Source organism: Cygnus olor, chromosome 3, assembly GCF_009769625.2.
Source record: "Cygnus olor isolate bCygOlo1 chromosome 3, bCygOlo1.pri.v2, whole genome shotgun sequence".
NCBI classification, from domain to species: domain Eukaryota; kingdom Metazoa; phylum Chordata; class Aves; order Anseriformes; family Anatidae; genus Cygnus; species Cygnus olor.
Genome location: NC_049171.1, coordinates 93,762,857 through 93,785,913, shown reverse-complemented (window position 1 = coordinate 93,785,913; position 23,057 = coordinate 93,762,857). Strand labels below are relative to the sequence as shown.

Genomic DNA, 23,057 nt, shown 5'->3' with positions numbered 1-23,057 from the left:
AGAATAGAAAATAAAAATGTTAGAAGCTATTGTGTTCAGCGTGAGTAGTGATACTTGGTTATGTTAGTGTGATAAAATAAACATTCTGGGTTTGACAATTTTTGAATTTTGGAAAAATTCAGATTTGTGTATGGACCCAAGTTTAGAGCAAGACTTTCCCATGAAAGTAAGCATCAATTTGATTACAAAATTCATAGAGAAACAGGTGGTTTCCTATCACTACTTGCACCAATATCTCTTTTTCATGGTAATAATGACATATGTAAAATGAATCATAAAGAAATTATGTGTGTAACAACTAAGTAGAAATTCAGTTTTACTCTTTCACATTTTTAGAAGCTTGTGTATGTTTTAGAATCTGGTTTATGGCACTCTGAAGTTATTTGCAGTACAGTTTCAAACTGGGTAAGATAGGTGAGCCAGAACCTTCAGAAATATCATTTGAGTACCAGTGAGATCATTCATTTCACAATGTAAAGGATCATAAAGATCCCAAGAATGCTTATACATGTCGAATTCTTTCTACAATTTGTGTCAACAGTTAGGTTCAGTTTATCTTAATTAATGGACATCAGTACTGCAATCACTTAAGAATAAGACTCAGAGTTTCTCCTATAAAATTCTGTAGATCAGACAGTCACCACCATTCACCATGAAGTAAAGTATGATTTGCAAGCAATGCATCTATGTTGTCTTAATAACAATTGAGTCTTTGTAAATTCTTAGGCAAATCTGTTTAAAGTTAATATAAACCTTAAATGTAGTACTAGTGTTTCTCTTTAAAATGATATTTCTGTGGTCCCTGAGTGGCTTGAAATGATAATTTTAGATGGCTTTTGAGATGATCTTAACAAAATGTTTTTTCTTAGTAACTATATTCGTACACAGTTAGCAAGCCAGATCATTCATGACAGTCAGCCATTTTAATTTTTTGTTTCCATGCTAATGTTTCTTTGCAAGAATCCAAATTATATTTCACACAGAACCACCATCTTCCTTAAAATTTAAAAATATGTATATTTCCAGGACTCTTATTTTTATGCTTGCACATGATAACTTTGAGAACTAGATATTCAAATACAATTTATCATTTAATTTGTCTTGAGCTCTCTGTTAGCAATGATTGCAAAATTGAACTTAGAGAAGTTGGTGGGCTTCCAAAGGCTCAGCTTGTAGAAAGTTGGCTTCCTCTGTACAGCAGATACAACGTCCCAGTTCATGGATGAGCCAAAAGTTACGAGGCATGTATCTCATGTAAACTGCTTAAGAACTGACCAACCAAAGATTTTCTTGTGGCTGATAATTTTCCATTTGAAAGAGGAACTCTTTCCAACTCAGTTCTCTGAAAGACTTGACAGCTGTGCAAAACACTGTGGGAAATTTTCTCCTTGGCAAGGAGGAACAGACTGTAGGACTGGCTTTACACTCTGATACACAGGTTCCACAGACCAGCAAAAGTTTGTTGGTAAGGTATCCAGAGAGAAATACTAGTGCTTGCATGGGTTCAAACCCACTAGCATACCTAATCTATCAGGTTTGAGGATATGATCAAGAATGACAATATATTCTCCTTCTTTATATCATTATCTTCTTTGTTTCTCATTACATGCAGAAAACCTGCGTGTAGTCCCAGCCAGGACCACTGTTATGATTGACCATTCAAGGCATGACCCACAAGCACCCTCATCTATACCCTTTCCTTTCTGCTCTAAACCCTTTCCCTCAATTGAAAGGTTATTTTTGGTCATAAAAATGTTGAATCATTTAGGCCCACAAGGGGACTTCACTGGGCTATACCCCCATTTCCTGCAAGGGATCTACTGCTTTGTGTTTGTAGGCAAGGGGTCAAAAGGCAAAGCCAATGTCTGGTAATCAGCATGCGCTGTGCAGAGCACAGTCTGTACAGAGCAGTCTGTACCTCTGACTTTGCTTAAGAACATCTATACTGTGGACACGTGCATTTTAGGGGACATGGTGCGCCATTACGTACCTTCTCCAAATGTTAAACCATCCCGGAAAGTATCCAGGAGCTGTGCTGTGTTTAGTGCAGCAGACCTTGAATTGCTCATATGGAAGGTTTTCAGACCTGTCTGCTGGCATCTGTCACTGTGTTTGCAGTACTGCCTGGGGCTGGCTTGACGGGGAAAGCGCACCTAGGCTGCCTTTCGAGGAAGAGACAGTAGATGCTTACCAGCAACTCTCCAGATACATTTTGAAATCATTCCTGTTCTGCTGAGTTTGGTTGCAGTTTTGTGGCTGAGAGCAGCCTAGTGGATAGTAAATGTGCTACCTTACATCTTCTTCAACTGAGCAGGAGGTTAGGTGGGACTCGTGTGTGCTGTCAGTAGTAGTGGGAGACAGAAACAGTCTCTAGCCTTGAGCAGCTCTCCATGAGAATATATACATAGAGACAACTCATCTTGAAGAGGCCTGGTTGCTAGAAACAATTTTTTTTTACTGCTTTACAATAAAAATGACCAATTTATTGCTTGTCTAAGAAAGTGTAGATTTATTACCAAGTGATTATCATCTAAAAATAAATATTATTTCTAATGTGAATCAGAGATAAGCAAGTTATGGAAACACTTTTTTTTTTTTTTTTAATCTTCCTATCAGAAGCCCTGGTTGGGAAATGTTTACCATACAGATTTTTTGATACAGTTTCATGGAATTATATGCTTTTATTGACCACTCTCAAGGAGACTGATTGTATCTCCCTTGTTTCCTTATGCAAACATGATGTTGCAAAAACAGTCATGATATTCTGCAATTATAATGTTAGCTGTTCTGAAACATACACTCAAGAGGATCCAGGTATTTTGGAAAATCTACAATAAAACATGGCCTTGGTAGAGCACTAGTCAACTCTCTATTGGAGGTCGCAGAGGTATTTAGCTTCTTTAAAGAATGTATCTTTAGACAAGATACATTCTATTCTTGGATCTAATTTTTCTGTTCCCTACTTAATCATTGGCCTCATGGAAGTCAGTGGAGTTATACAAAGCTTAAATAACAGTCAGATTAGAATCAGAATTTTCAAACTGCAAAGTTATACATACAAAATTAATGTTAGGTTGTGGAAAACGACATCAAATAAACATGCAATAAAGTTCAATATTTTAAGTTTTAAGTGAATATTTTATGCATGTGTATATATTTATATATGAATGGTTAGATACTAAGGAAAGCATTCAGCATAGGTTTACTTTGTTTTACAATTTATACGGATTAACAAGATAGTGAACATGAGTTTTAGTCATGGTGACTTGTATATGGTTTCATGATATGACCATCTGTCTAATGCAGCAGACATTACCTACAATTCTCCTAAAATGATCCAGTGCCTATCATAAAAAGTGAGGTTGTTTGCTTTTTAAAGGAACAGCATGATAGCACTTGGCGGTATGCTTCAGTTTACTAGCTAATAGGTCAGGCAGGCTAGGACGGCTCTTCTGTCCAAACAGAAGGGTTGAATGCATTGCTTCTCTCTTATTTCTGAAGTGTATAATCTAGTTCCAAAGACCATCTGCTTGGGTGCTGTAATATTTCTCCTCTTTATATGCCTAACAAAACTAAGGTGTACAACAATACTTAGGGGATAATTAGAATGGTGCCCTTAAGCCGCGTGTGAGTATATTTTCTTATTTTCCTGTTGGGACATTTTAGCAATAGATATACAGATATGTTTTTGTTTTGTTTTGTTTTGTTTTGTTTTGTTTGTTTTTTTGCCTTTCATATGTTTTCATATTTGATTTTTCTTTCCCAGAAGAAAGATTTTTTTTTTTTTCCCTAATAAGCATTATTGCAGCAATGTTAATGTGCTCTCTGGCACATATGTTCCCAAATTTATGACCAGTACTAGCTTTTTATTGAAACAGTTTGTTTCAACAGTTTACAGCTGAATTAAAGATGTGATATTGAAACTTTGTTGAGGTTAAACATTTGCATTTTTGTTCGTTATGAATATAACTATCTCAATATTATTTAGAGGCCATCATAATGTATTGACCCGCTGTGGGATATGATAGTTTAAAATTCCTATGGTGTGCATGTCAGTTCACTTGAAAGAATAGTTTATGTCACAGGATATGTTTTAAAAAGAAAGAAACAAAGAAATAAAATGAACCTTTGGAATTCTTATTAAATAATATTATCCAAGTCAGCATGGATCCCTAGAATATAAACCCCAGAATGTAATAAAATAAATAAATAAATAAATAATAAAAAAAGAGTGGTGTAAATCCATTCTGTAGTCAGTCAAAACTGAAGTCAGAAGGCGAATCTGTAAATAGACATGCTAGGTTCACTCATGTGCCATGACTGTGAGATAAAGTGAACATGCCTGGTGCTGCAGCAGTCAGGGCAGTGTAACACTTTTCGAACCACTCTTGTGGAAGGAGAAGTTGGAGAGGACAGAATGTGAGCAGTGATTGCATTGGTCACGTCAGGCATGGCATAGGGATTTCTATGCTGGCAGAGCTGTCAAAGCAATGATTGCCCCCAAGGAGGTCTAGCGGGACAAATTCCCTTGGGTTCTTTGGAAATTACTTTGGAGGTATATGGTTGTTGAAAAAGAAGCTAATAATAATAATTCTGTAAACCATTGCTTCCTGCAAGGAACAAATACACGCACACATTGGTGGTTTTATAGGTATTTAAAAACCCAGCTTCCCAGATGTGCTTCTGCTAGGTAATAAATGGAAAGCATTCAAGATAAGCATTTGAAAAACCATTATCCCAGTGCCACATTTTCATTGTTAACCTTTTTACTCAAGTCAGTGGAGACTTGACTCTATCAAATCTGCCACCTTTGTTTTGTTTACTGTGTTATTCCATGTTTGGAAGGCGGAGAAGTAGCATGCAGTTAGGTACAGAATTTCTGATGGAGGGTATCAGAGGAGTGTCACCACAAGTCTTCAAGACTCAGATGATCAGGCTTCTATATTCTATTCAAAATTTTCTTAGTTTCTTTGTTTTATTGTCACAAAAGCAGTATAAGCAAAAAGGAATATAATTATGTTGTTGGTAGGTTTTTGTTTGTTTGTGTTTTTTTTTTAATTTATTTATTTTAGTTCTTAATTGTTTTTGAGAAGCTGAAGTAGGCATGACTAAATGGAAAATGACAGAACCCTCTAGGTGATGAAGAATAATATCACTTTGGTTGTGTTTTGTCACTGTCAAGTTTCTTGTCAAACTCAAGAATAGTAATCCTTATTACATAGGGAATGAAACATGAAAACCTTTAGTAGATATTTAGAAATATCTATTTGGTCCAGATATTTTTACAGTCACTCTAATGTATAATGTCATGAAAAACAGGGTACCTTCTGCTTCTCTGTGAGTGTTAAGATTTCAAGGTCCAGTTAAGTCTCAAACTAAGAAAGAAAGAAAAAATTCATTCCTATTAAAAGAATTCTTTTCTGTGAAAATTGTATCTATTTATTTATTTATTTATTTAGGAAAAAGAAAGATGATACTATTCTTTTTCCCTATAACTCTTCTGGTGAAAATATGCCACCCTATGCACTTCAGATTTAACTTTACTGTAGTTCAGTCTTCCTTGCCAAATGGATTATAATTTTCTGAACCAATCTTTCCACTTGAGGCTAATCCTTTTGGGAAGAGGTAATTTTCCTGTTTATCTTAATTGACGTGCTCCCTAAATTTCAATCTGTACATTAACTTGACCTTAATTATGTGGCCTCATTGATAAAATGAAGGCTACCCAACCAAGCTCCATGCATGATTAATAATTTTCCGTGTGTTTGTAACAATCAAAAATCTGAACTCTCTTCCTCATCTTTAACTTCAATCATTTTAAAAATGAGTGCAAATAATATTTATGGTACTTGTTTATTTTTAAGAACTTTATGTGTGAGATAGATACTTAGATGTAAATCTGTATATTTCCATGTGTCTCTTTCCATAAGAAAAGTATGCTTTGATATCATAAATGCTATAATTTAGTCTTGATATGTTTCTTCTTATTATTTTGTTATTTTTAATTATTTTTCTCCTGTCAAACATGCATTATATACAGTAGCAGATTGTTGACAATCTTCTTGCAATATCTGGAGTTAGTGAGCATGCTGGTGTGTGAAGTAGAATAAAACCATCACAAGAAAACAAAAAACAAAAACCAACAACAAAAAAACAACCAACCAACCAAAAACCACCTTCATTCAGTGCATACCCAATTCCGTGCTTTGAAAGGAGAACTTACGCAGCTTTTCTTGGCCACAAAACTGATGTTCTGATAGACTGAATTAATCTTGAAATGTGAGTCACTGAGTCGTAGTTTATAATCAGTACTTAGTTGACTAAAATTAGAAGAAATATTTCTGATTTGAGCTTCAAGTGACTACTGGCTTTAACTTGTAACAAACAGTAAATTCATGGTAGAAATTGATTCTCATGGTTGCAGAAGGTTGAGCAGTCTTGCAAGTAGGAGAGGACTTCATGCTTCAGGCATTTTTGTCCTGTACAATGAATTGTTAGAAAGGGACTACGGTACACTGGAAAAATCTAGCACTGCTGTTATTATCAGTAACGTTCACAGTTGGTTTGTAGTAAAATGCTAGTTAGTCTAGTCTGTGAATAAATATCTTCCTGACTGCACAGGATGATAATTGCTGTGCCTGCACTTTCTTTGGCACCTACTTATCTCAGCTGAAATGATTGATAAAAATATTTTTGTACTGATGTTGAACACTTCTAAATTATATAATGATTTTTTTATTATTTCACATTTACTCTGAAGAAAGTTCATGCTAAATTGAGTTTCACTGCTGTCAGTATCTTTATTAATCAGAATAGGAGAAGTATGGTATGCTTCCCCTTTTTGCACAAAATCGATTTTTAAAGCAAGACTTCCTCTTTCTTTTTGCAGAATGATACAGAGAGTTATGGACAAGGATATCAAGTAACTGACTTCAAACAGAAGACAAATTCAGTAAAATGAAAATGATTGTGATAGTTCTCTAATTTCCCCTGCAGTATATGTAAAACTGACTTTTAAAGTGTTTAGTGGATAATGGATCATGTAAGGTCAGTACTAGCCATAGCTGTTATGGCTATTATTTTCTCCTTTCATGGGAGGGTGCTCAGCAAAATGAGATTGTCACGCTCTTTTTTTTTTTTTTTTTTTTTTTTTTGAGAGGACAGCGACAGACAGTTAAAAGCCTCTTCATGTAAGGATGTTATTTCATAAAGACACCAGCACTGGATTATCCCCTTCACTTTAAACTTCTGCCAGCTTGTACAAAGAGATAAAACAAAATAGCCCCAATCCCAGGGGTGGAGAAGTGCTGGCCAGATCTGCCCATGTCCACAGCTTTCATTTTGATTAGTCACATGTGAGGAAAATTCACTTAGGCTGAGAGGTAAATTTAATACCAGTTATGCCCATGCTGTTCATATCACAACCATTTTCACATGATGCCACTTAATTCCCTAAGAAGCAGAAAGGTAAATCGGTGGCTGACCAGCTAAGGTGTCATAATGCATTAAGACCAGGGCTCACTGCAGGGGATAATGGTTCTGATTGCTGTTGACTCATGTCTCCACCAACCGCCTCATGTAAAATAAGTGACATTTAAAAGGCATCAAGATGTGAGAAGAGGTTAAAAAAAAGGAAGAAGAAGAAAAAAAATGGAAGAAGAAAAAGCAGAGTACTAAACTTGCCACTAGAACATAAAGTCCTTTTTTCACCCTAAGTGGTATAAAAATGATAACTCGACATGCCATAGGTGACCTGCACTGCGCTTTGAACTTCCTGTCTTGTGTTTTTACAGAAAATCTGTAAAATTGCTTCTGGGAACTGTTCCAACATGTTATCATTTATTTCCCATTTATTTTTTTTTTACTTTTTTTTTTTTTTGCCCTTGGATATCAGTCTATTCATCTTTTAAAAAGCTTAAGGCTGAATCAAGTTAGGCAATGGTATACAACAAGAGGCAGCCTAGTCTCTGAAGGCCCATTTAAGTCTATTTTTATAAAGAGAATCAAATTCCAGTTTACAGTAAGCATATGCTTCAGTTGACATCTGTTTCTAAGACTTGGATGCTTTGTTTGCATAACAGGCACCAATAAATGGCCTTGTTTTAAGTCTGCTCACTCAGTTGTATTTGGGTTGTTCAGCTGGGGATTTGAGTTGCAGCTGATCCCCTACCGTTCATAGCAGATACGAAAGAGAAGAAAAAGAATCTGAGAAAACCAGTCTTATTTATTAATGCAGATTTCAACATTCTCACTTTCCTTTTGTTACATGACCACTAAATTCATGTTTGTCCAGCAGAGAAGTGTCTCAAAGTATCAAATTAAAGATAATAAAAAGTTTTTTTCATTTTAAAATGTTTTATTTAATAGTTCTTGTATCTTACTTAACTGACAAAGCCTGGTATTATGAAGAACATGTGATGTTGGGAATTAAATGGATGATATGTTTAAGAAATGCATTTGTTTTGGGAACATATAATTACAGAGTATAGTAGTTTTTTAAAATACTGTGTTTTCTTTAAATCACAGTGCTTTGCTGATGATGCAGTCTAAAATACATTGTAAATAAAATTTAATGACATCTGCTTTCATGGACAAAAATTTTGGACTTCTCAAGGAAAATTATAAAAGTATTTATGTTTCTTCTCTCATGTTCAGAATGTAAGCACTTCTCAGTGAGATGATGCATTATTTCACAATTACTTGTTATATCTCTGATATCTATAATATAATTTAAATAAATTTCTGATAAACCTAGGAAATGCCTATAAAGAGGACAAAAACATAGTAGTAGTATCAAAACTGTATAATTACTTTGCTTAATAACTTCTGTAGGTGTTTTTTTTAAAGCAATAATATCAACACTGATTCATTTTAGTATTTAGAACTCTCTTCCCCTCCCCCCCCCCCCTTAAATTGTTGTAAAGTGCTCTCAAGTACTTTACAGCATATGTAACATATTTCGAGTGGATTTACGTATCAACTTTTTCTAGCGGTACCAACAGCAGTAGTATGAAATATATCTACTCCATTTACTCTTATCCATTGCACCTACTTTCTTTTTCCCTTTAATTTTTATATATGGTAAAAATTTCATTGAAGAGAGATTTTAGATGACAGGACTGTAATTTTAAACCCAATAGAAGAGGTGTAAGCAATTTGAGCTTAGCTGAAGCATAATCTTAGGTTGTCAAGAAGAAACCCATTCTCCCTATGCTAATCAATCAGTATATCAACCGACCAATCATCTCCTCAGCTTAGCATATATCCTAAGGTTTGATATATCTATTAACTGCCCATCATGCAGCTGGTCGCTGGTTGATGAGATTCCACCTATCTTGGCATTTGGAGGTAGACAACTGAGCTATCACAGCCTCAGATAAATACTAAAGTGGAGATTTCAATCCTGCTCCTGATAGCAAAGACAATCCAGGAACATAGAACATATTTTCAGAACAGAACACACAGAGAATTAAATTTTCAAGTGTGTTATATGTGAAAATTGCATATATTTCATGATCTCTTCTTCCACCCCCCTCTCTTCCCCAGAAGTAACAGGAAATTACTCTTACATTGTGACTCAAGCTCTCCAAAAAAAAAAAAGGACAGGAATGTGCTAAAAATTGTTGTTAACTGCTAATTACTGTAATGGTGACTTACAACTACTTTTTTTTTTTTAAGTGTTTTTCCTCATTATTATAGTGTTATTAATTTGTTGATGGAGAGATATATGAAAATAGTGTCACAACATATTTACTACTTAAGGAAAAAGTTGGAATTTCAGAAGATTATACACCTGCCTGTCTATCTTGAATGTCTGAGCTCAAATCTCATTAAGCAAAAACTGTCTAGATATAGAGTTGGCTACCTGTTCTATGAGAGTCTGACACGTATATTTAACATAGTGTTTAAAGGTCTATCTGAGCAAGAAATGCTGTAGACATTGATGACTTGCTCTATTGGCTTTGTAGTTAGCAAAAATCAGTATCTGTCTCAAACAATAAAGTGGCCTAAATTAGATATTATTAAAGCTTGCTTCTACCTAGGGAGAATCTTAGAGTTGCCAAGGGTCTGTGGTCACCATAGAGTTGGGCACACAAAGGAAAAGTCCTACGCTCAAATTGCAGTGTCAAAAGATGGGGGCCAATTTCTGTGCAGGTGTATGACTAAGCAATTCCAAAACTCAATGAACATGTGCTCACTTTAATTAAGAATTTGGTCAACTTTGTTTCAAGACTTAACAATAATAAACCTAAACATGTTGTTATGAGGTTAGCTCATAGGCTCTTTATTGCCTTCATGCGTTTAATTGGGTGTAGAGATTTTCTTCGGTTTTCTTCCTTTGCTTTGTGACTCAATTCACTGGACGTTCTGAAATACATTCTTTCAACACCAAAAATGTCATAAGTCCCTAGGCTATATGTCATAGCTAAAGCACATTATTCTTGATCTAAGAGTGCTTCTATCTCAGAGTATAAAGAAATAGGTGTTTATACAGCTCTACAATGTTTTTCAGCTAAATTCTTGGAGCACCTGTACTGCCCTACTGCATACCTCGTGAAATAAGAATGTGGTCAGTTCGGTCATAGTTTAATACATAAATGAAAAATACATAATGAAAAGTGTCGAATCAACAGTGTTGGCTATTGAAACGTATTCAGGCAAAAAACAGCCATAAGCAAGAGCAATGTAAGTTCTCTTGTGATGCCCTGTATATCTATGTCGAACCTGACCTGGAAGGATCTGTAAGGATATTTGTGTTTATTTGGCCTTTCAGAAAAACTTCATATATTTTGCCTCATTATAAATGTTAACATTTGCTTCAGCTCTTAAGTGTGAATTCATATGGAACATAGATGCATGTGGGTCTATAGATAGGTGAGATGTTAGAAAGTGGTTCATCCTTGTACAGTGATCTCAAGCAAAGAGCTCTTTACCAACCAAATCCCATGTACGAGATGTTAACAAGGTTTACAGACACCTAACATAGGATGGTTATCAATAGCATAGGCTTTGGAAAATTGCACTTAGGGCCACTTGAAGATATCCCCAGAGAAAAAAATCAAGGCTCATTGACACTTGTGATTTAGTGATTTCTTTTAAGAATATGTGACGTATATATATAGTTGCCAGTATATGAAGTTCCAAGTACTGAGATATATTGTTTTGATAGAAATGGTCTAAAGCCTTCACACTGAACCCTGCACACAGTTATTATCTCTGCTTGCACACAATTAGTAACTCCTGGCAGCACAGAGCAGATGCTTTGCTAGTGGTTTGGTAAACTATGTAGGATGACACAGTTAAATAAAGGAGAAACATAATAAATCAGAAGTTACTAGGATCACAAAGGTATCATTTTTGTTTATTTAATTTGATGAAAATAAAAATTAAAATGAAAAACCCTCACAAATACAAGAAGTCCAACATTCAGGCACCACTCCCGACCCCCCCCCCAATTCCACTTTAAATTATTTATATTGAGCATTCCAGAAGAATACATAGGTCAGTTACACAAACTTCCATGTTCGGTATCAAATACTTGAGAAAGGTAAGCAGTATTAGTAACCAGGGTTAATCTACAGGTTGTTGCTCTCTACAATCATGATATAACATTAAAAATTAAAAAAAAAAGAAAAAGAAAAAAAGGGAAAAAAAATTTGCTCACTTCATCTATAGACAAAAGTGAAATTTGTATATTGCAGTTAATTGACTAGATAGGGGTACAAGATTACAGTTGAGATAATGTAGATTATATTGATAAGATATTGTGAATACTGATAATAAAAGCAGTTGTTTAATTGAAATATCCAATTATTATTTATCTGGGCACAATTCTTTAAAATCTTCTTTTCTATATAGCTTTTTGTTTTGAAGCAAATAAATATGCATATACTCAAAAATGGTTTCTACATATTTAAATGGTACAGTTCAAATATCATTGAATATTCTTTTTCTACACTTCCCAAAATGAGTGCTCATTCAAATCAGATATTATGAAAACCCAGTGACTAATCCTAAATTCAGGTGTACTACCACTCAGGGTAGGCAGATTGCTAGTTGATCATGCTAAGATGCTCCCTTATCCATTATTGGATCTGAAAAAGAGGAGGATTAAGAATTATCTGACTTCTCAGTTAATGTGCAAATCATCTAAAAGCTCAGCTTAGAAAGGTCTTAGAAAGCAGAACAGCACTAAAATAATAATGTCTTAAGATTTTTTAATAATATAAATGTGCCATATCACATTTTTAGTGTGAAAATAGAGTTTTATGGTTTAGATCTCAGATGTTCTTTTATCTTTCTCTTCCTGTTTTCATAATTGCATATGAAAATCCTATAACTATTTCTAATTAAAATTTTCTTTATTGCAATTAGGAGTTTTCACTTGGGACAAACTCACACCACTGAAATTTAGTTAAAATCATATTTCTTTCAGGCAAGAATAGAAAACAGTTTGATAACTATCTTTAGAAATAAGCATTAATATTAATATATCTACTTTTAACAAAACATGATGGAAGGAAAAGTGTAGCTCAGGAAATACAGTTGTATCTCTGCAGGTTTTTTCTGTGATACTTGTTTCTAGTATCTTTCTCTGCTCTTGGTTATTGTGAACAAACTCTTCATTGAAAATATTAAAATACTGGTTTTCTATATTTTCAAGGGAGAGGAGAGTCCAGGAACCTGAAGTCATCTCTTAGTGTTCTGTCTTTGCATATTTAGGCTAGTTCTTTTGTTTGCTATAGCAATATTTGTTTTATCATTTTTATCATTCCAATATGTATATTTGCCTTTCAAAATCTGTGAAAAGTATTTAAAAAGAAAAGAGAAAATGCTAGTATTTCAAAACCCTATTATAATGCATTTTCAAATATGTCAGACACATCTTTGTTAAAATTAAACCAAGGATTGGTTTTGAGCGAATAGCCCTATATCCTTACAGATGCTGTGGATGGATGCATCTAAGCTGCTTATTATATTGATGGGTTTTGCTGCTCTGCAGCAAATGAAAACAGGCAGCTGCTTCCTCCATCAAAGCAAAAAGCAGCCTGAGTTTTTATTAAACGAGTGTTCATTTCTTCTATTGCCAAAATTCTTACACAAAACAAAAGAGCAGTTTTAGCACATTATTGCTTAACTAGACATGAACAACTGACAGCAAGTGATAAGCCTGTCTGCTTTTCACAACTGGTAATCATTTTTGGAATAGATGTTTTAATATAGTTGAATATAAAATTTTGTAATTTACATCTACAATGGTACATAAATTTATAGATCCTTTTTTTTGCAGGAGAATGAAGGCTATAATCACAAAAGGTTTGTTCCAGTGTTGTTTAATTTTTAATAACTGTTTGAAAACTAGGTAAAACACACACACACAACACAATCAAATTCATTCATTTGAAAAAAAAGGATGCCAAAGACAATCATACAAGTAGATTTGTACAGTTTGATGATTTTTCTTTTGGAAGAGATATGTGTACATTTACAGCTTTGACTTCTTACTGTATTTCCACATCAGTTCCACCGAGCCTCTTAAGTTTGTGCTCTAAAAGAAATTTGCAGATTGCAAACCATCATGTTTTCCTCCTAGTCATGAATAATAATGAGAATGAAAGTGAGAGATAGAGCACTGAGGCCATTTCGCCTAGGCTGAAGATCTCAGCCGGTGCTTATACATATTTTCCAATGATCTGAATATCATAAATTCTGTTTTAGATTGAAAGAGAGACAAGAGTTTCTATAAAATACACGTGCATAGAGAAGAACGGTGAGACGTATTTCTCTCTTTATCTTCTATTTTTTTCTAGTGTTCTTGTACCTATTGAAACTCACTTACAGCAATCCTGCTGTTGAAAAGTAAGCTAGGCATTCTCCCTGACACAAATTGTTCTTCTTCACTGGACTTGAAAGGTGGTTTGCCATATGCTAGAGTCAGGTGCAGTAAGGCTCAGGTGTTAGGTACCACTGCTAAGGCTATTAAATACTTTCCTTTTCTTTGCACTGTACATATTTATAGATGACATTTCTCACTTGCGAATACATTCTGGATACATTTCAGAATGCATTCAGAGTTTCAGATTAGACAATTGGACTTTCAAAACAGGTTAGCTCTTACACTGACACTTGAAGTGGCCAGGCATCCAGAAGGAAACAGTGCTCTGTGACTGTTCTCCTTTTGAAAATCTGCTCCCAAACTGAGTTTTGACCTCTATTGGAAAATTGTTTTATAATTATATGCACACCATATGCAAGCAATTTGGTGAAGATGACCCTTCTTTTATCTGCCTGTGCTGTAGATTGGTGTAAACTTAAACATGAGGATAGAAGTTTGAAAATGGGGTTTCACTGTACTGCAGACACAGTGACAACTTTAAGTGTTGGTGTTTTTATTTTGTCCTCACTTATTAATTCACTTCATTTCTTAATTTATTTTTTTTTTACTAAAGTGACCAGATTCTTGTCATTATATTAGTATGAAAGCCATTTTCTATGGAAGGTTTTCACTCTTCTATACTTTTTATGGCAGCTAAAAAGTTGAATACTTATGGTAATAGTGCCTTGTTATGTATGTTTGTGTTTTTTAGACTCAAAAAACCTTAGGTGGGATCTTAGGTAACCTGGACTGATGATTATCCTTTCATCTGTGTCAGGTTTTACATGCTAAGTGAATGAAAATAAATCCTTTACTTTCTGTCTATACTAAGCAGCGTTTCTGATGATAAAATTACATTGATAAGGGATTTGAGGCATGGAGTTTGATGAAAGTTGAGAGCTAGATGTATTTATGAGAGCTAGCCATGCATCATAACTAACTACAGCAGTACAATTAATTACAAGTAGTCTTTACTCAAACAATTACCCAAATTAGGACAATCATGCTTTATGTTTCTAACGAGGTAGATTTGGCAGACATATGATGTGCACCCACTTTTACACTTGAATCGTACTATCCAGAACTTCATACTTTTTCTTCCACTTGGAAGTGAATTTTAGTGCTCCATTAATAGAAGGGCTCATAATATTGGTTGGAGCCTTGTTTTGAAATTTTCTTCAAATTACTGTGCTGTTGAACCATGATTCACCTGCTCTCTCACTTATCCAAGACCTCCAGCAGGTGTACCATACTTCTTGCTGTGCTTGGTGGTGGTGATGCACACAAAAACTAACCAGAGTGAAATCATCAGACTTACGTTCTCTTGTGATATAAACATGAGACATAATCAGTAGAAAATAAGTTTTCGTACTGTGAAATTAAGGTCGTATCTGTGATACAGTGCGAGTTTCTGCTTTCCACAAACAATGTATCTTGGTCATGAAGGATAATTAATACTCTCCTTAAGGTCAGAAGACAATTCTTCATTGTTCAGTAAGATTGGTGCTACTTCTGTTGAGATGTTATTAATCTCTTTGCCCATAATGCTTTTGATTTTATTTTTTCTCCTGATTTGACGAACATTAGAGCAAATAAGATGATTTCATGTAGTCCACAATCAGGACAATTGAGAAAGAAAGATTTTTTTGAGTATATTCAACTGGGGAAAAAGGTTGACTTTTCAAATGTAAACTGCTTTTGCACTTAAGGGTTGAGATTTACTTGAAATTTCAAGTGAATAGGAAGATGTTACATAGCTTGATAGTGCAAATAGAAGATAAACTTTGATAAAAAAATGTTTTGAGATCAGACATCTGTACATGTGGCCATGTGAAGTGCTAGGAAAAAGTGACAAAGAAAACTTGCCATTTGGCCTGGCTTGGAAAGAAACTTGTTAATCTCCTAGCATAAGTGAAGCATTTGTAGGACAGCTTTATACCTTCTACTCAGAGCTTCAAGGGATAGTTCACCTGTCACCTCCAGTCGTGCCTTTGTTTGCTGTGTATAGCAGTGGCAGACAGTAGAGCAGAGTTGCACTAATCTCGTGCTATGCCAATTAAAGTAATCAGCAGCTACTGTGACTTCTTTGTACCTGTGAAGCAGTACAGGTACCTAATGGCTCCAAAATCAAAAGTCTTCATTAAAAAGACAATGTCTCAAAATTCTCAGCACTATATCAGTGCTGAAAATTTTTAATAACATGCCATTCTTTAACAACTTTACATAAGATCTCAGTATTTGTTATTCAAATATATGGTGTCATTCTTTAAAATTTGCATTAAAAGCCACAGAGGAGAAACAGTAATTTTGTTGTTGTTGTTGTTTAATATTTGATAATTTATTTTCAGTATAAAATTTTCTGTTATGTCACACATAATTCACCATCTATAAAGTAGTAGTAGACTGAATAGCACACAGAAAAAAAACAGAATTTTTGTAACTGTTAAGCAGTGATGCTCCACCTGATGATTACAACAAAATATCCGTAGAAGCAGTCTACACATGATATAGTCCACGTGAGTCAAAGGTTGCTTTAAAGAACTGTTGTGCCATGCTAAAGCAGATGAACCCGATTTATGTGTTCTTAGCATTATTGCGCAATTTTTATTTTAGTGTTTTTCCTCTGTAGGAAAAGGTTGGGTGTGTTTTTTTTTTGTTGTTTGTTTGTTTGTTTGTTTTGTTTGCTTGTTTTTTTGCTTAAATCATACCTCAAGGATTTTGAATGACCAAGGCCTTCTTTGAATGACCTTTATCCTTGGCCTTCCTATAATTTCATTTGGTGTGCTTAAGTAGCTTATTCTGCCTCTGTCTCGTGGAGTGGTTCCTAATGTGCAGGGGCTGGAAATTCGTGATGTCATCAAGTTTTTGTGAGGTAGACTCCATTATTGTGGTGAGATGTTATGATATGATGTTAAGTCCTATAGAAATGCCTGCATTTTGTGTCTGCATATATAATATTTCATCACACTAACTTATTTAGGGATGATGTTTTTCTAACATTACCACCATAGTAAGTATCATGAAGCTGTCTGGAAGTAGACATCATTGGTTTTATGGCACATTTATAAATGGAATAGTAATGCACTTCATGGAGCACTGGATCTCCTACTCCATCCTAATGGTAAAAGGATACCTGCTGAGACATGAAATGCTGGAAGGCATTGTTCTGTGAGCACTCTCTCCTGTATCTTCAGACATGCCACATCACAGTCCTTCTTGAGGCTGTCTTTTAAATTCCAGCACAACTTAGATTTTTTGTTTCAATAAATATTCCAATGCTTTGTGGCAACTCTTCTCTGTTTTCACATCATAGATAACAAGATGGTAAAGATTTTTAAAACCTCCAGCAAATTTTGTGAAGTATTTATTTTTGCAAACTGAAACTCTTGGTTTGCTCTGTTTCCTTTTAGAGTGAGATTTGTAGCCCTGCTGTCTAGGTCTTTTAGTATATTTATAGCCTTTTAGATACAAATGTCATTTGGGGGCCTTTTGATATTCTTTTGCCTATACATGTGTAAATAATTGACCATTGTGTGTAAGTAATTGCACATGCAAATAGGTACCCATCTGATGTTGTGTATTTATAATCAAATTCACAGTTCAAAATATGAACAATTTTATTTTGAATATCAAAGAATTGTAGTATGTTATTATTAAGATCATATTTATTATATGACATTTTCACAGGAAACAATACGTATATACATATCTGTATATGTTTGCAGAAAATAAATTATGCTTTTAAAACTTCGTGGTAGTTGTTAACTCATAGAAATTGCTGCATTTCTGCATGAGAGCTGAGCATTTTTCAACAGAAGCAGAACTATCTTATACTTCAAAATGTAGGTCATTGTGTTGGTAAAATGTAGGTCAGAGTGCAGGGGAAGAGGACAGCATGCAAACTCCTCCACATGCATCTTTAAGCTTATCCCTGTTTTGAAGGCAAAGAGGCTTCCCTACCTGTTCAAGCAAGAGGAGCTTTTCCTTTTACTAAAATTAACGCAGGTATTCTTGCTGCTGGCATCTTGGCTTAGCTGTAAGCTCTGTGTGCTTCCCCACTTGAGATCTGTGCTTGTGAAAGACCTTCTGACTCCTGCTTCTTTAGCTGCCAGCCACTCGTATCATAGCTGAGGTGATACCTTCTTTCCTATGGAGAGGGGAGAAGAGTCATATACGTCACCAGCATCTGCCTAAAGAAAAGCCTTGCCTTTCCAAAGGTGCTCTACCCGTCTCTCAGCACAGAGCTATCCGATATACCTGCAGTTTCAGCTGGTATCAACATTTTAATGGTAGCAGGGGTAAGAACAGTGACCCCTCATAAAAGATTTAGCGGCACCATTCAAAGTGTCCTTTCAATAATAACCGTAGAAAAGTGAGAAACATTTGGCTGTGGGTACTGAAAACTCAGATGTTGAAGGATTTTGCTGCAATTGACAAGTGTTTTTAAAATCTACTCAGGCTAGAAGTTTGCTATAAAAGAGTTTAGTTTTTTAGTGATTTTTTTTTTAAATGTGTGTGTGTGTATGTGTAATGTGAGATGTGAAGTATTATAGATGGTATTAAATTAACCATGTCTTTAGTAAATATTAAAAAAAAAAAACAACACTTTTATTGCTTGAGTATACACCAGTCACTGCAAACTGAAACATTCTTTATATCACACACGAAAATATTTAAACAGTTATTATACTTATTGCAAAATCTGTCATTTTAACATATTTCAGTGCTCAAAAGCCTTGAAATACTCGAAAGGGAGATGGAAAATCCTGTACAATTCTTAGTGTATGTTTCACTGAAGAATGGGTAATCGTGTGTGAATATTTTATTTTAACCCTTAGCAATCTGAACAAAATAGCACATTTGCAAAAACCTAATCAACCTAACTGGGAGTGAACAGGACAAATAACAGTAGTGCTTTAGTGGTTTTGTCATATGTAAGAATCATCACTCTGTTGCTTTTTATTATTATTATTGTTTCGTTTGTTCATTTGTTTTTGTTTTTACCTTTAAGATCTTTGTCATACAAAAGTTATATGCAAAGTTTTGGCCAAATCCTTTCTAGGCTTTTGCTTCACCTGCATGCAGACAACATATTCGTAAATTTTCATCATTCATCACTGTGAGTAAGGGTTGTTCAGAGTACTTACTAGATGGACAGGAAGAATTACATATTTAAGGGTTACAATCAGGCTGTAAGTGATTTAAAAAGAAGACAGTTTTTCTCTCCAAATTCTGCTTCTCTTAAATATGATATGACATTTTTAAAGTCTCTGGAGAAGAAACAATTATAAAAAATGGTCTAAAGATACTAAACTGCATGGAATTCAATTTATCTGTCCAGAAACATCTAAAGGATGCTCCCAAATGTCTGTTTTTAAGTTTACTGAAACCACTGAAGTGTCTACAGTTTATAATATTAAGTCAGGCTTCTGTCATATTGCTTATAATGCTATGTATGATGGGGGGAAGCTAACCCTAGTTTTGACCTGTGGGTAGACACGTACACATGTTTTTTCATTGCTAAGCAACAACAGATGGAAAACACGTACAACTGTAATTTGGCTGCATATTCCTTTGATTCATCCTCCCTTAACTTTGGGAACCTATCTCAAGTGCCTGAATACGAGTGTCTTTTCCCTAGGCTCCTCCAGCGATGGGGACAGATGCCTGCAGGAGAACGTTTGAGCCCCGCAGGACTGCACTGCCCTCTCCATGGGCTGCAGTGCTTCAGTTAGGTTGTTCAAGTTGGGTGGGAAACTGGTCTGATGTGGCAGTGAGTTTCATGAGTAAATGTTATTGAAGATGTAAATTTGCAAGGATGCCTCAAAATATTTGCCAGGGTTGGCAAAGACAAGCATAAGTTTTATTATGGAAGTTCTTAAAGTCATGGATAATATGGCATAGGTGAAAAAAGCATGATTGCTCTGTCTGTTCCCATATGAGAACTGGAGTGTCAAATGGAAATGACAGAGAGGCAAGTATAAAACAAGAGAGAGGAGATGCTTCTTTATACAGCACAGTAAAACTGTGGTGATTTCTGCCACAGGACGTTGTAGCTATAAAAGTTTGCTTAAGTCCAAAGAACAAACAGAAAATACTTTGGTGACGTTAAAAAAGAATTTATGAGTTGTAGCTCAAGAAGCTGCTGCTGAGGAGAAGAGAGATGACTAGAAATTATGCTGTGTTATTGCCTTCATCATGTTCCCATACTTAGCATGTGCCGCTGATCAGTGCTCCTTAGGGTCAGAGTGATAGCTGACCTAACAAAAGCTAAGAGGCCTCCTGAGAAAAGGAGCTAAATAAAAAGGAACAGGGAAGAAATGAAATGACTACAGAAGTCAACAAGTGAAAAAGGAGGGGGCTCTTTTCCACTGTTAGAGACAGGCTACAAGGCAAGGTGGACCTTGAATCTGGCCTGAAGAAGACAGATTGATGTTCATGTGGATGCTCTGATGTCAGAAGTTTTTTAGAATTAAATTATGTGTAACGTTTAAAGTCTTGACAATAGTATATATACGCATATGTGCATGCTTATGTGCATGGGTGTACCAGGATGAAATCTAACTCAGCTCCAAAGCTTAGAATCAGAAATCTGCCATTAAAAGTCATATTTGTTTCTTTATTCCATGGTATTGTGGCAAGTTTTGAAAATGAAACAGTTGGCTGAGGTCTGCAAATGATAATGCATATTCAAAAATATTTTAGACCAAAAAAAAAAAAATCTGTTCTAAGAATGTGAATATTTTTTGTCTTATAGGTCTCTGGCCAGCTGAAGAAGTACTGGCTTACTACTGCCTGAAGCACAATGAAATATTCAGGTACAGAGTTGAACATAAAAAGATATTTTCCAATCTATTAGTTTTATTGTATCTGCATGGTAAAGATTGCTATGATTTAAACCTTCAGATTAAATTTAAAATGTTCAAGGTGAAAGCATGTTGCTCTTAACAAAGAATTCTGAGCTGCCTTTGGGTACTAATATTGCACAGCAAGCTTTCTGCTATATGTCAAAGACTTTTGATTTCCACTCAAGGCGTTTTATTTCACTTTGATTTTTGGGAAACAAAAGTGAAGCTCCAATCGATCAGTACTGATTGTGAAGGTCAGGAAAAATAAAAGACATTCTTTAAACTGACATCTGTTGCAAAAGGAAGAAAAATATTTCCTAATAGAGTACATAATAATCCCTGCATACAGTGATGGAGGAATTTGCACCTATATTTAAGCTTTATGAAACATATTGAGACATACTGCACTTGTATGTGTTTGTTGTGTTTTGTTTTTTTTCCCCACATATTTTCTAAACTCATAGAAGACAGGTATCAAGCATCCAATAGGAATGCTGAAAGATAAAATCTATCCCTGCATCCTGTCTCCTCCTCCTTGAGTATACAGAGCCTTGTGCTTGGAAATCCTTGAAGTTTCATTGTCCAGGTGGATGAATGGGGCATAAGAAAAGCTGTAGCAACACTGCATTTGCAGGTATAAATTGTGTTCTGAGCAAGGCTACAGGGCTAATACCAAGTAAACCACGCTGGAGTATAAAAAATCTCTCTCTCTGTGTACATATGGTGTTGGGAGAATAAGGAAGACCTAGGAGCTTCAGTCTGTAAACTGGTGCCCCTCGCACCAAACCTGAGACAATTCCTGCAGCTTGCTGACTCCTGTCTGAATCCAAAGGCTTAGCACTAAAGCATGCTCTGGTCTATACAGCCTTATTTCTGCTCCACCAGCCACATGAATAAAGCACACCCCATCAGAAGAGGCAGCTAAGGCACCTTTTTGCTGCTATATTAACTATCCCTGTAGCGCTTTAGCATCCTGGCACACATAGCTGCTTATACACTCTACTTGCCTTCAGAGGCTCTTCGCAGCAAAACTCCTGGTGGTGGTCACTAAAGTGTGTTTGGGTATCCAAACCTGGTTACTCAGAGACGGTGATCAGTCAAACTTCCATGGGGGATATGGGCAGTTTCACCTCCTGAGTCCTCAGGATTCTGCCCTCTCAACAGCACACCCAGAGCTGAGTTTCTTGTTTTAATTCTCATTGGTAAATGTCACTAAATATTGGCAACATAGGAACTTTGCACTAGAATAAGTTATTTATATGTGTAAATATGTGTGTGTGTGTGTATATATATATACATACAGTCATACATATATTACATACATATAGATTTGGTTCAAAATGCACCAAAAATCCCACACTGGATACTTTCTGGGTTTATTTTGATAAATATGACAAGTGCCTCCTAAATCCTGTAACATAACTTTATGTATGTAAATAAAAAATGCATAAAGTATGGTTAGGAAAAATCAAAATTTATGTGAGGAGAAACTTAGAATCATTCTATATAAACCACAAGCTGCAGATTTCCCACAATCTATTTTTAATTCTCATTGGGTTTAGATAAAGCTTGTTCCTCCAAACTACCTTCTCCCCATTTCCATTAAACAGGACAAATAGACTTTTTGTAAAGGAAATTTGCAGAGTCTTAGGAAAATAAATGTATACTATCCAGACAGTGAGCATTAGTATATTGTCATACAGCCTAGCCCAGTGGCCTCAGTGAACAAAATAACATCTGTATATGCACACTGAGATGGCATCTGAGATGCCCAGTGTAGGGTAAGTGGTGAAATAATACTTTCGCACAAAAGTAGGTTTAAAAACATTGGTGTTTTAGGTCAGAAGAAAAGGTGCACCAAAAAATCTGCTTAGCTGAAATTCCACTTTCTGCCTGTCAAAAATACTTCAATGGAAATGCTTCTGGCAGCTGTACCAGTTGCCATAGATTTAGCTCTAAAGCCGCTGTGCTCCTGAACTGAGACTCTGCCTTGCCCTAAATGCTGCTTCACGCGGTTTCAGCGCTCGGTCAGCATCCCTCCCTCCTCCCCTCCCAGGGCAGGCGGTGGCTGTGGAGAACATTCTTTATGGCTCCCCCTGCAAGCCCCCATCCGGCACGCTCTCTGCACCAAATTATATTTCACTTGCACGTCTTAATAACCGCACTCTGCGGTCTGAGCTAAAAGCAACCTTTTAGACCAGGTATTCAACCCTCAGCTTAGACTGACTATTGGACTCAGCTTAGACTCTTGACACTAACTTCATTTAGTTTTCTGTGGCTTAACTGTTTGCAGTTCCCATCGTTGTTCGTAACAGTATTGTTTGTAGGTCACT

General features: G+C 35.5%; 1 protein-coding gene across 2 annotated transcripts in view; it reads left to right on the top strand.

The window, feature by feature from the left end:
* CAMKMT (calmodulin-lysine N-methyltransferase) overlaps positions 1-23,057 on the top strand; it is a 225,598-nt gene that overhangs the window by 159,348 nt on the left and 43,193 nt on the right. For both annotated transcript variants that reach the window (XM_040554219.1, XM_040554220.1), the window contains exon 4: positions 20,634-20,694. In XM_040554219.1, coding sequence (XP_040410153.1) covers positions 20,634-20,694 — 61 coding nt within the window. The remainder of the gene's footprint in view (positions 1-20,633; positions 20,695-23,057) is intronic.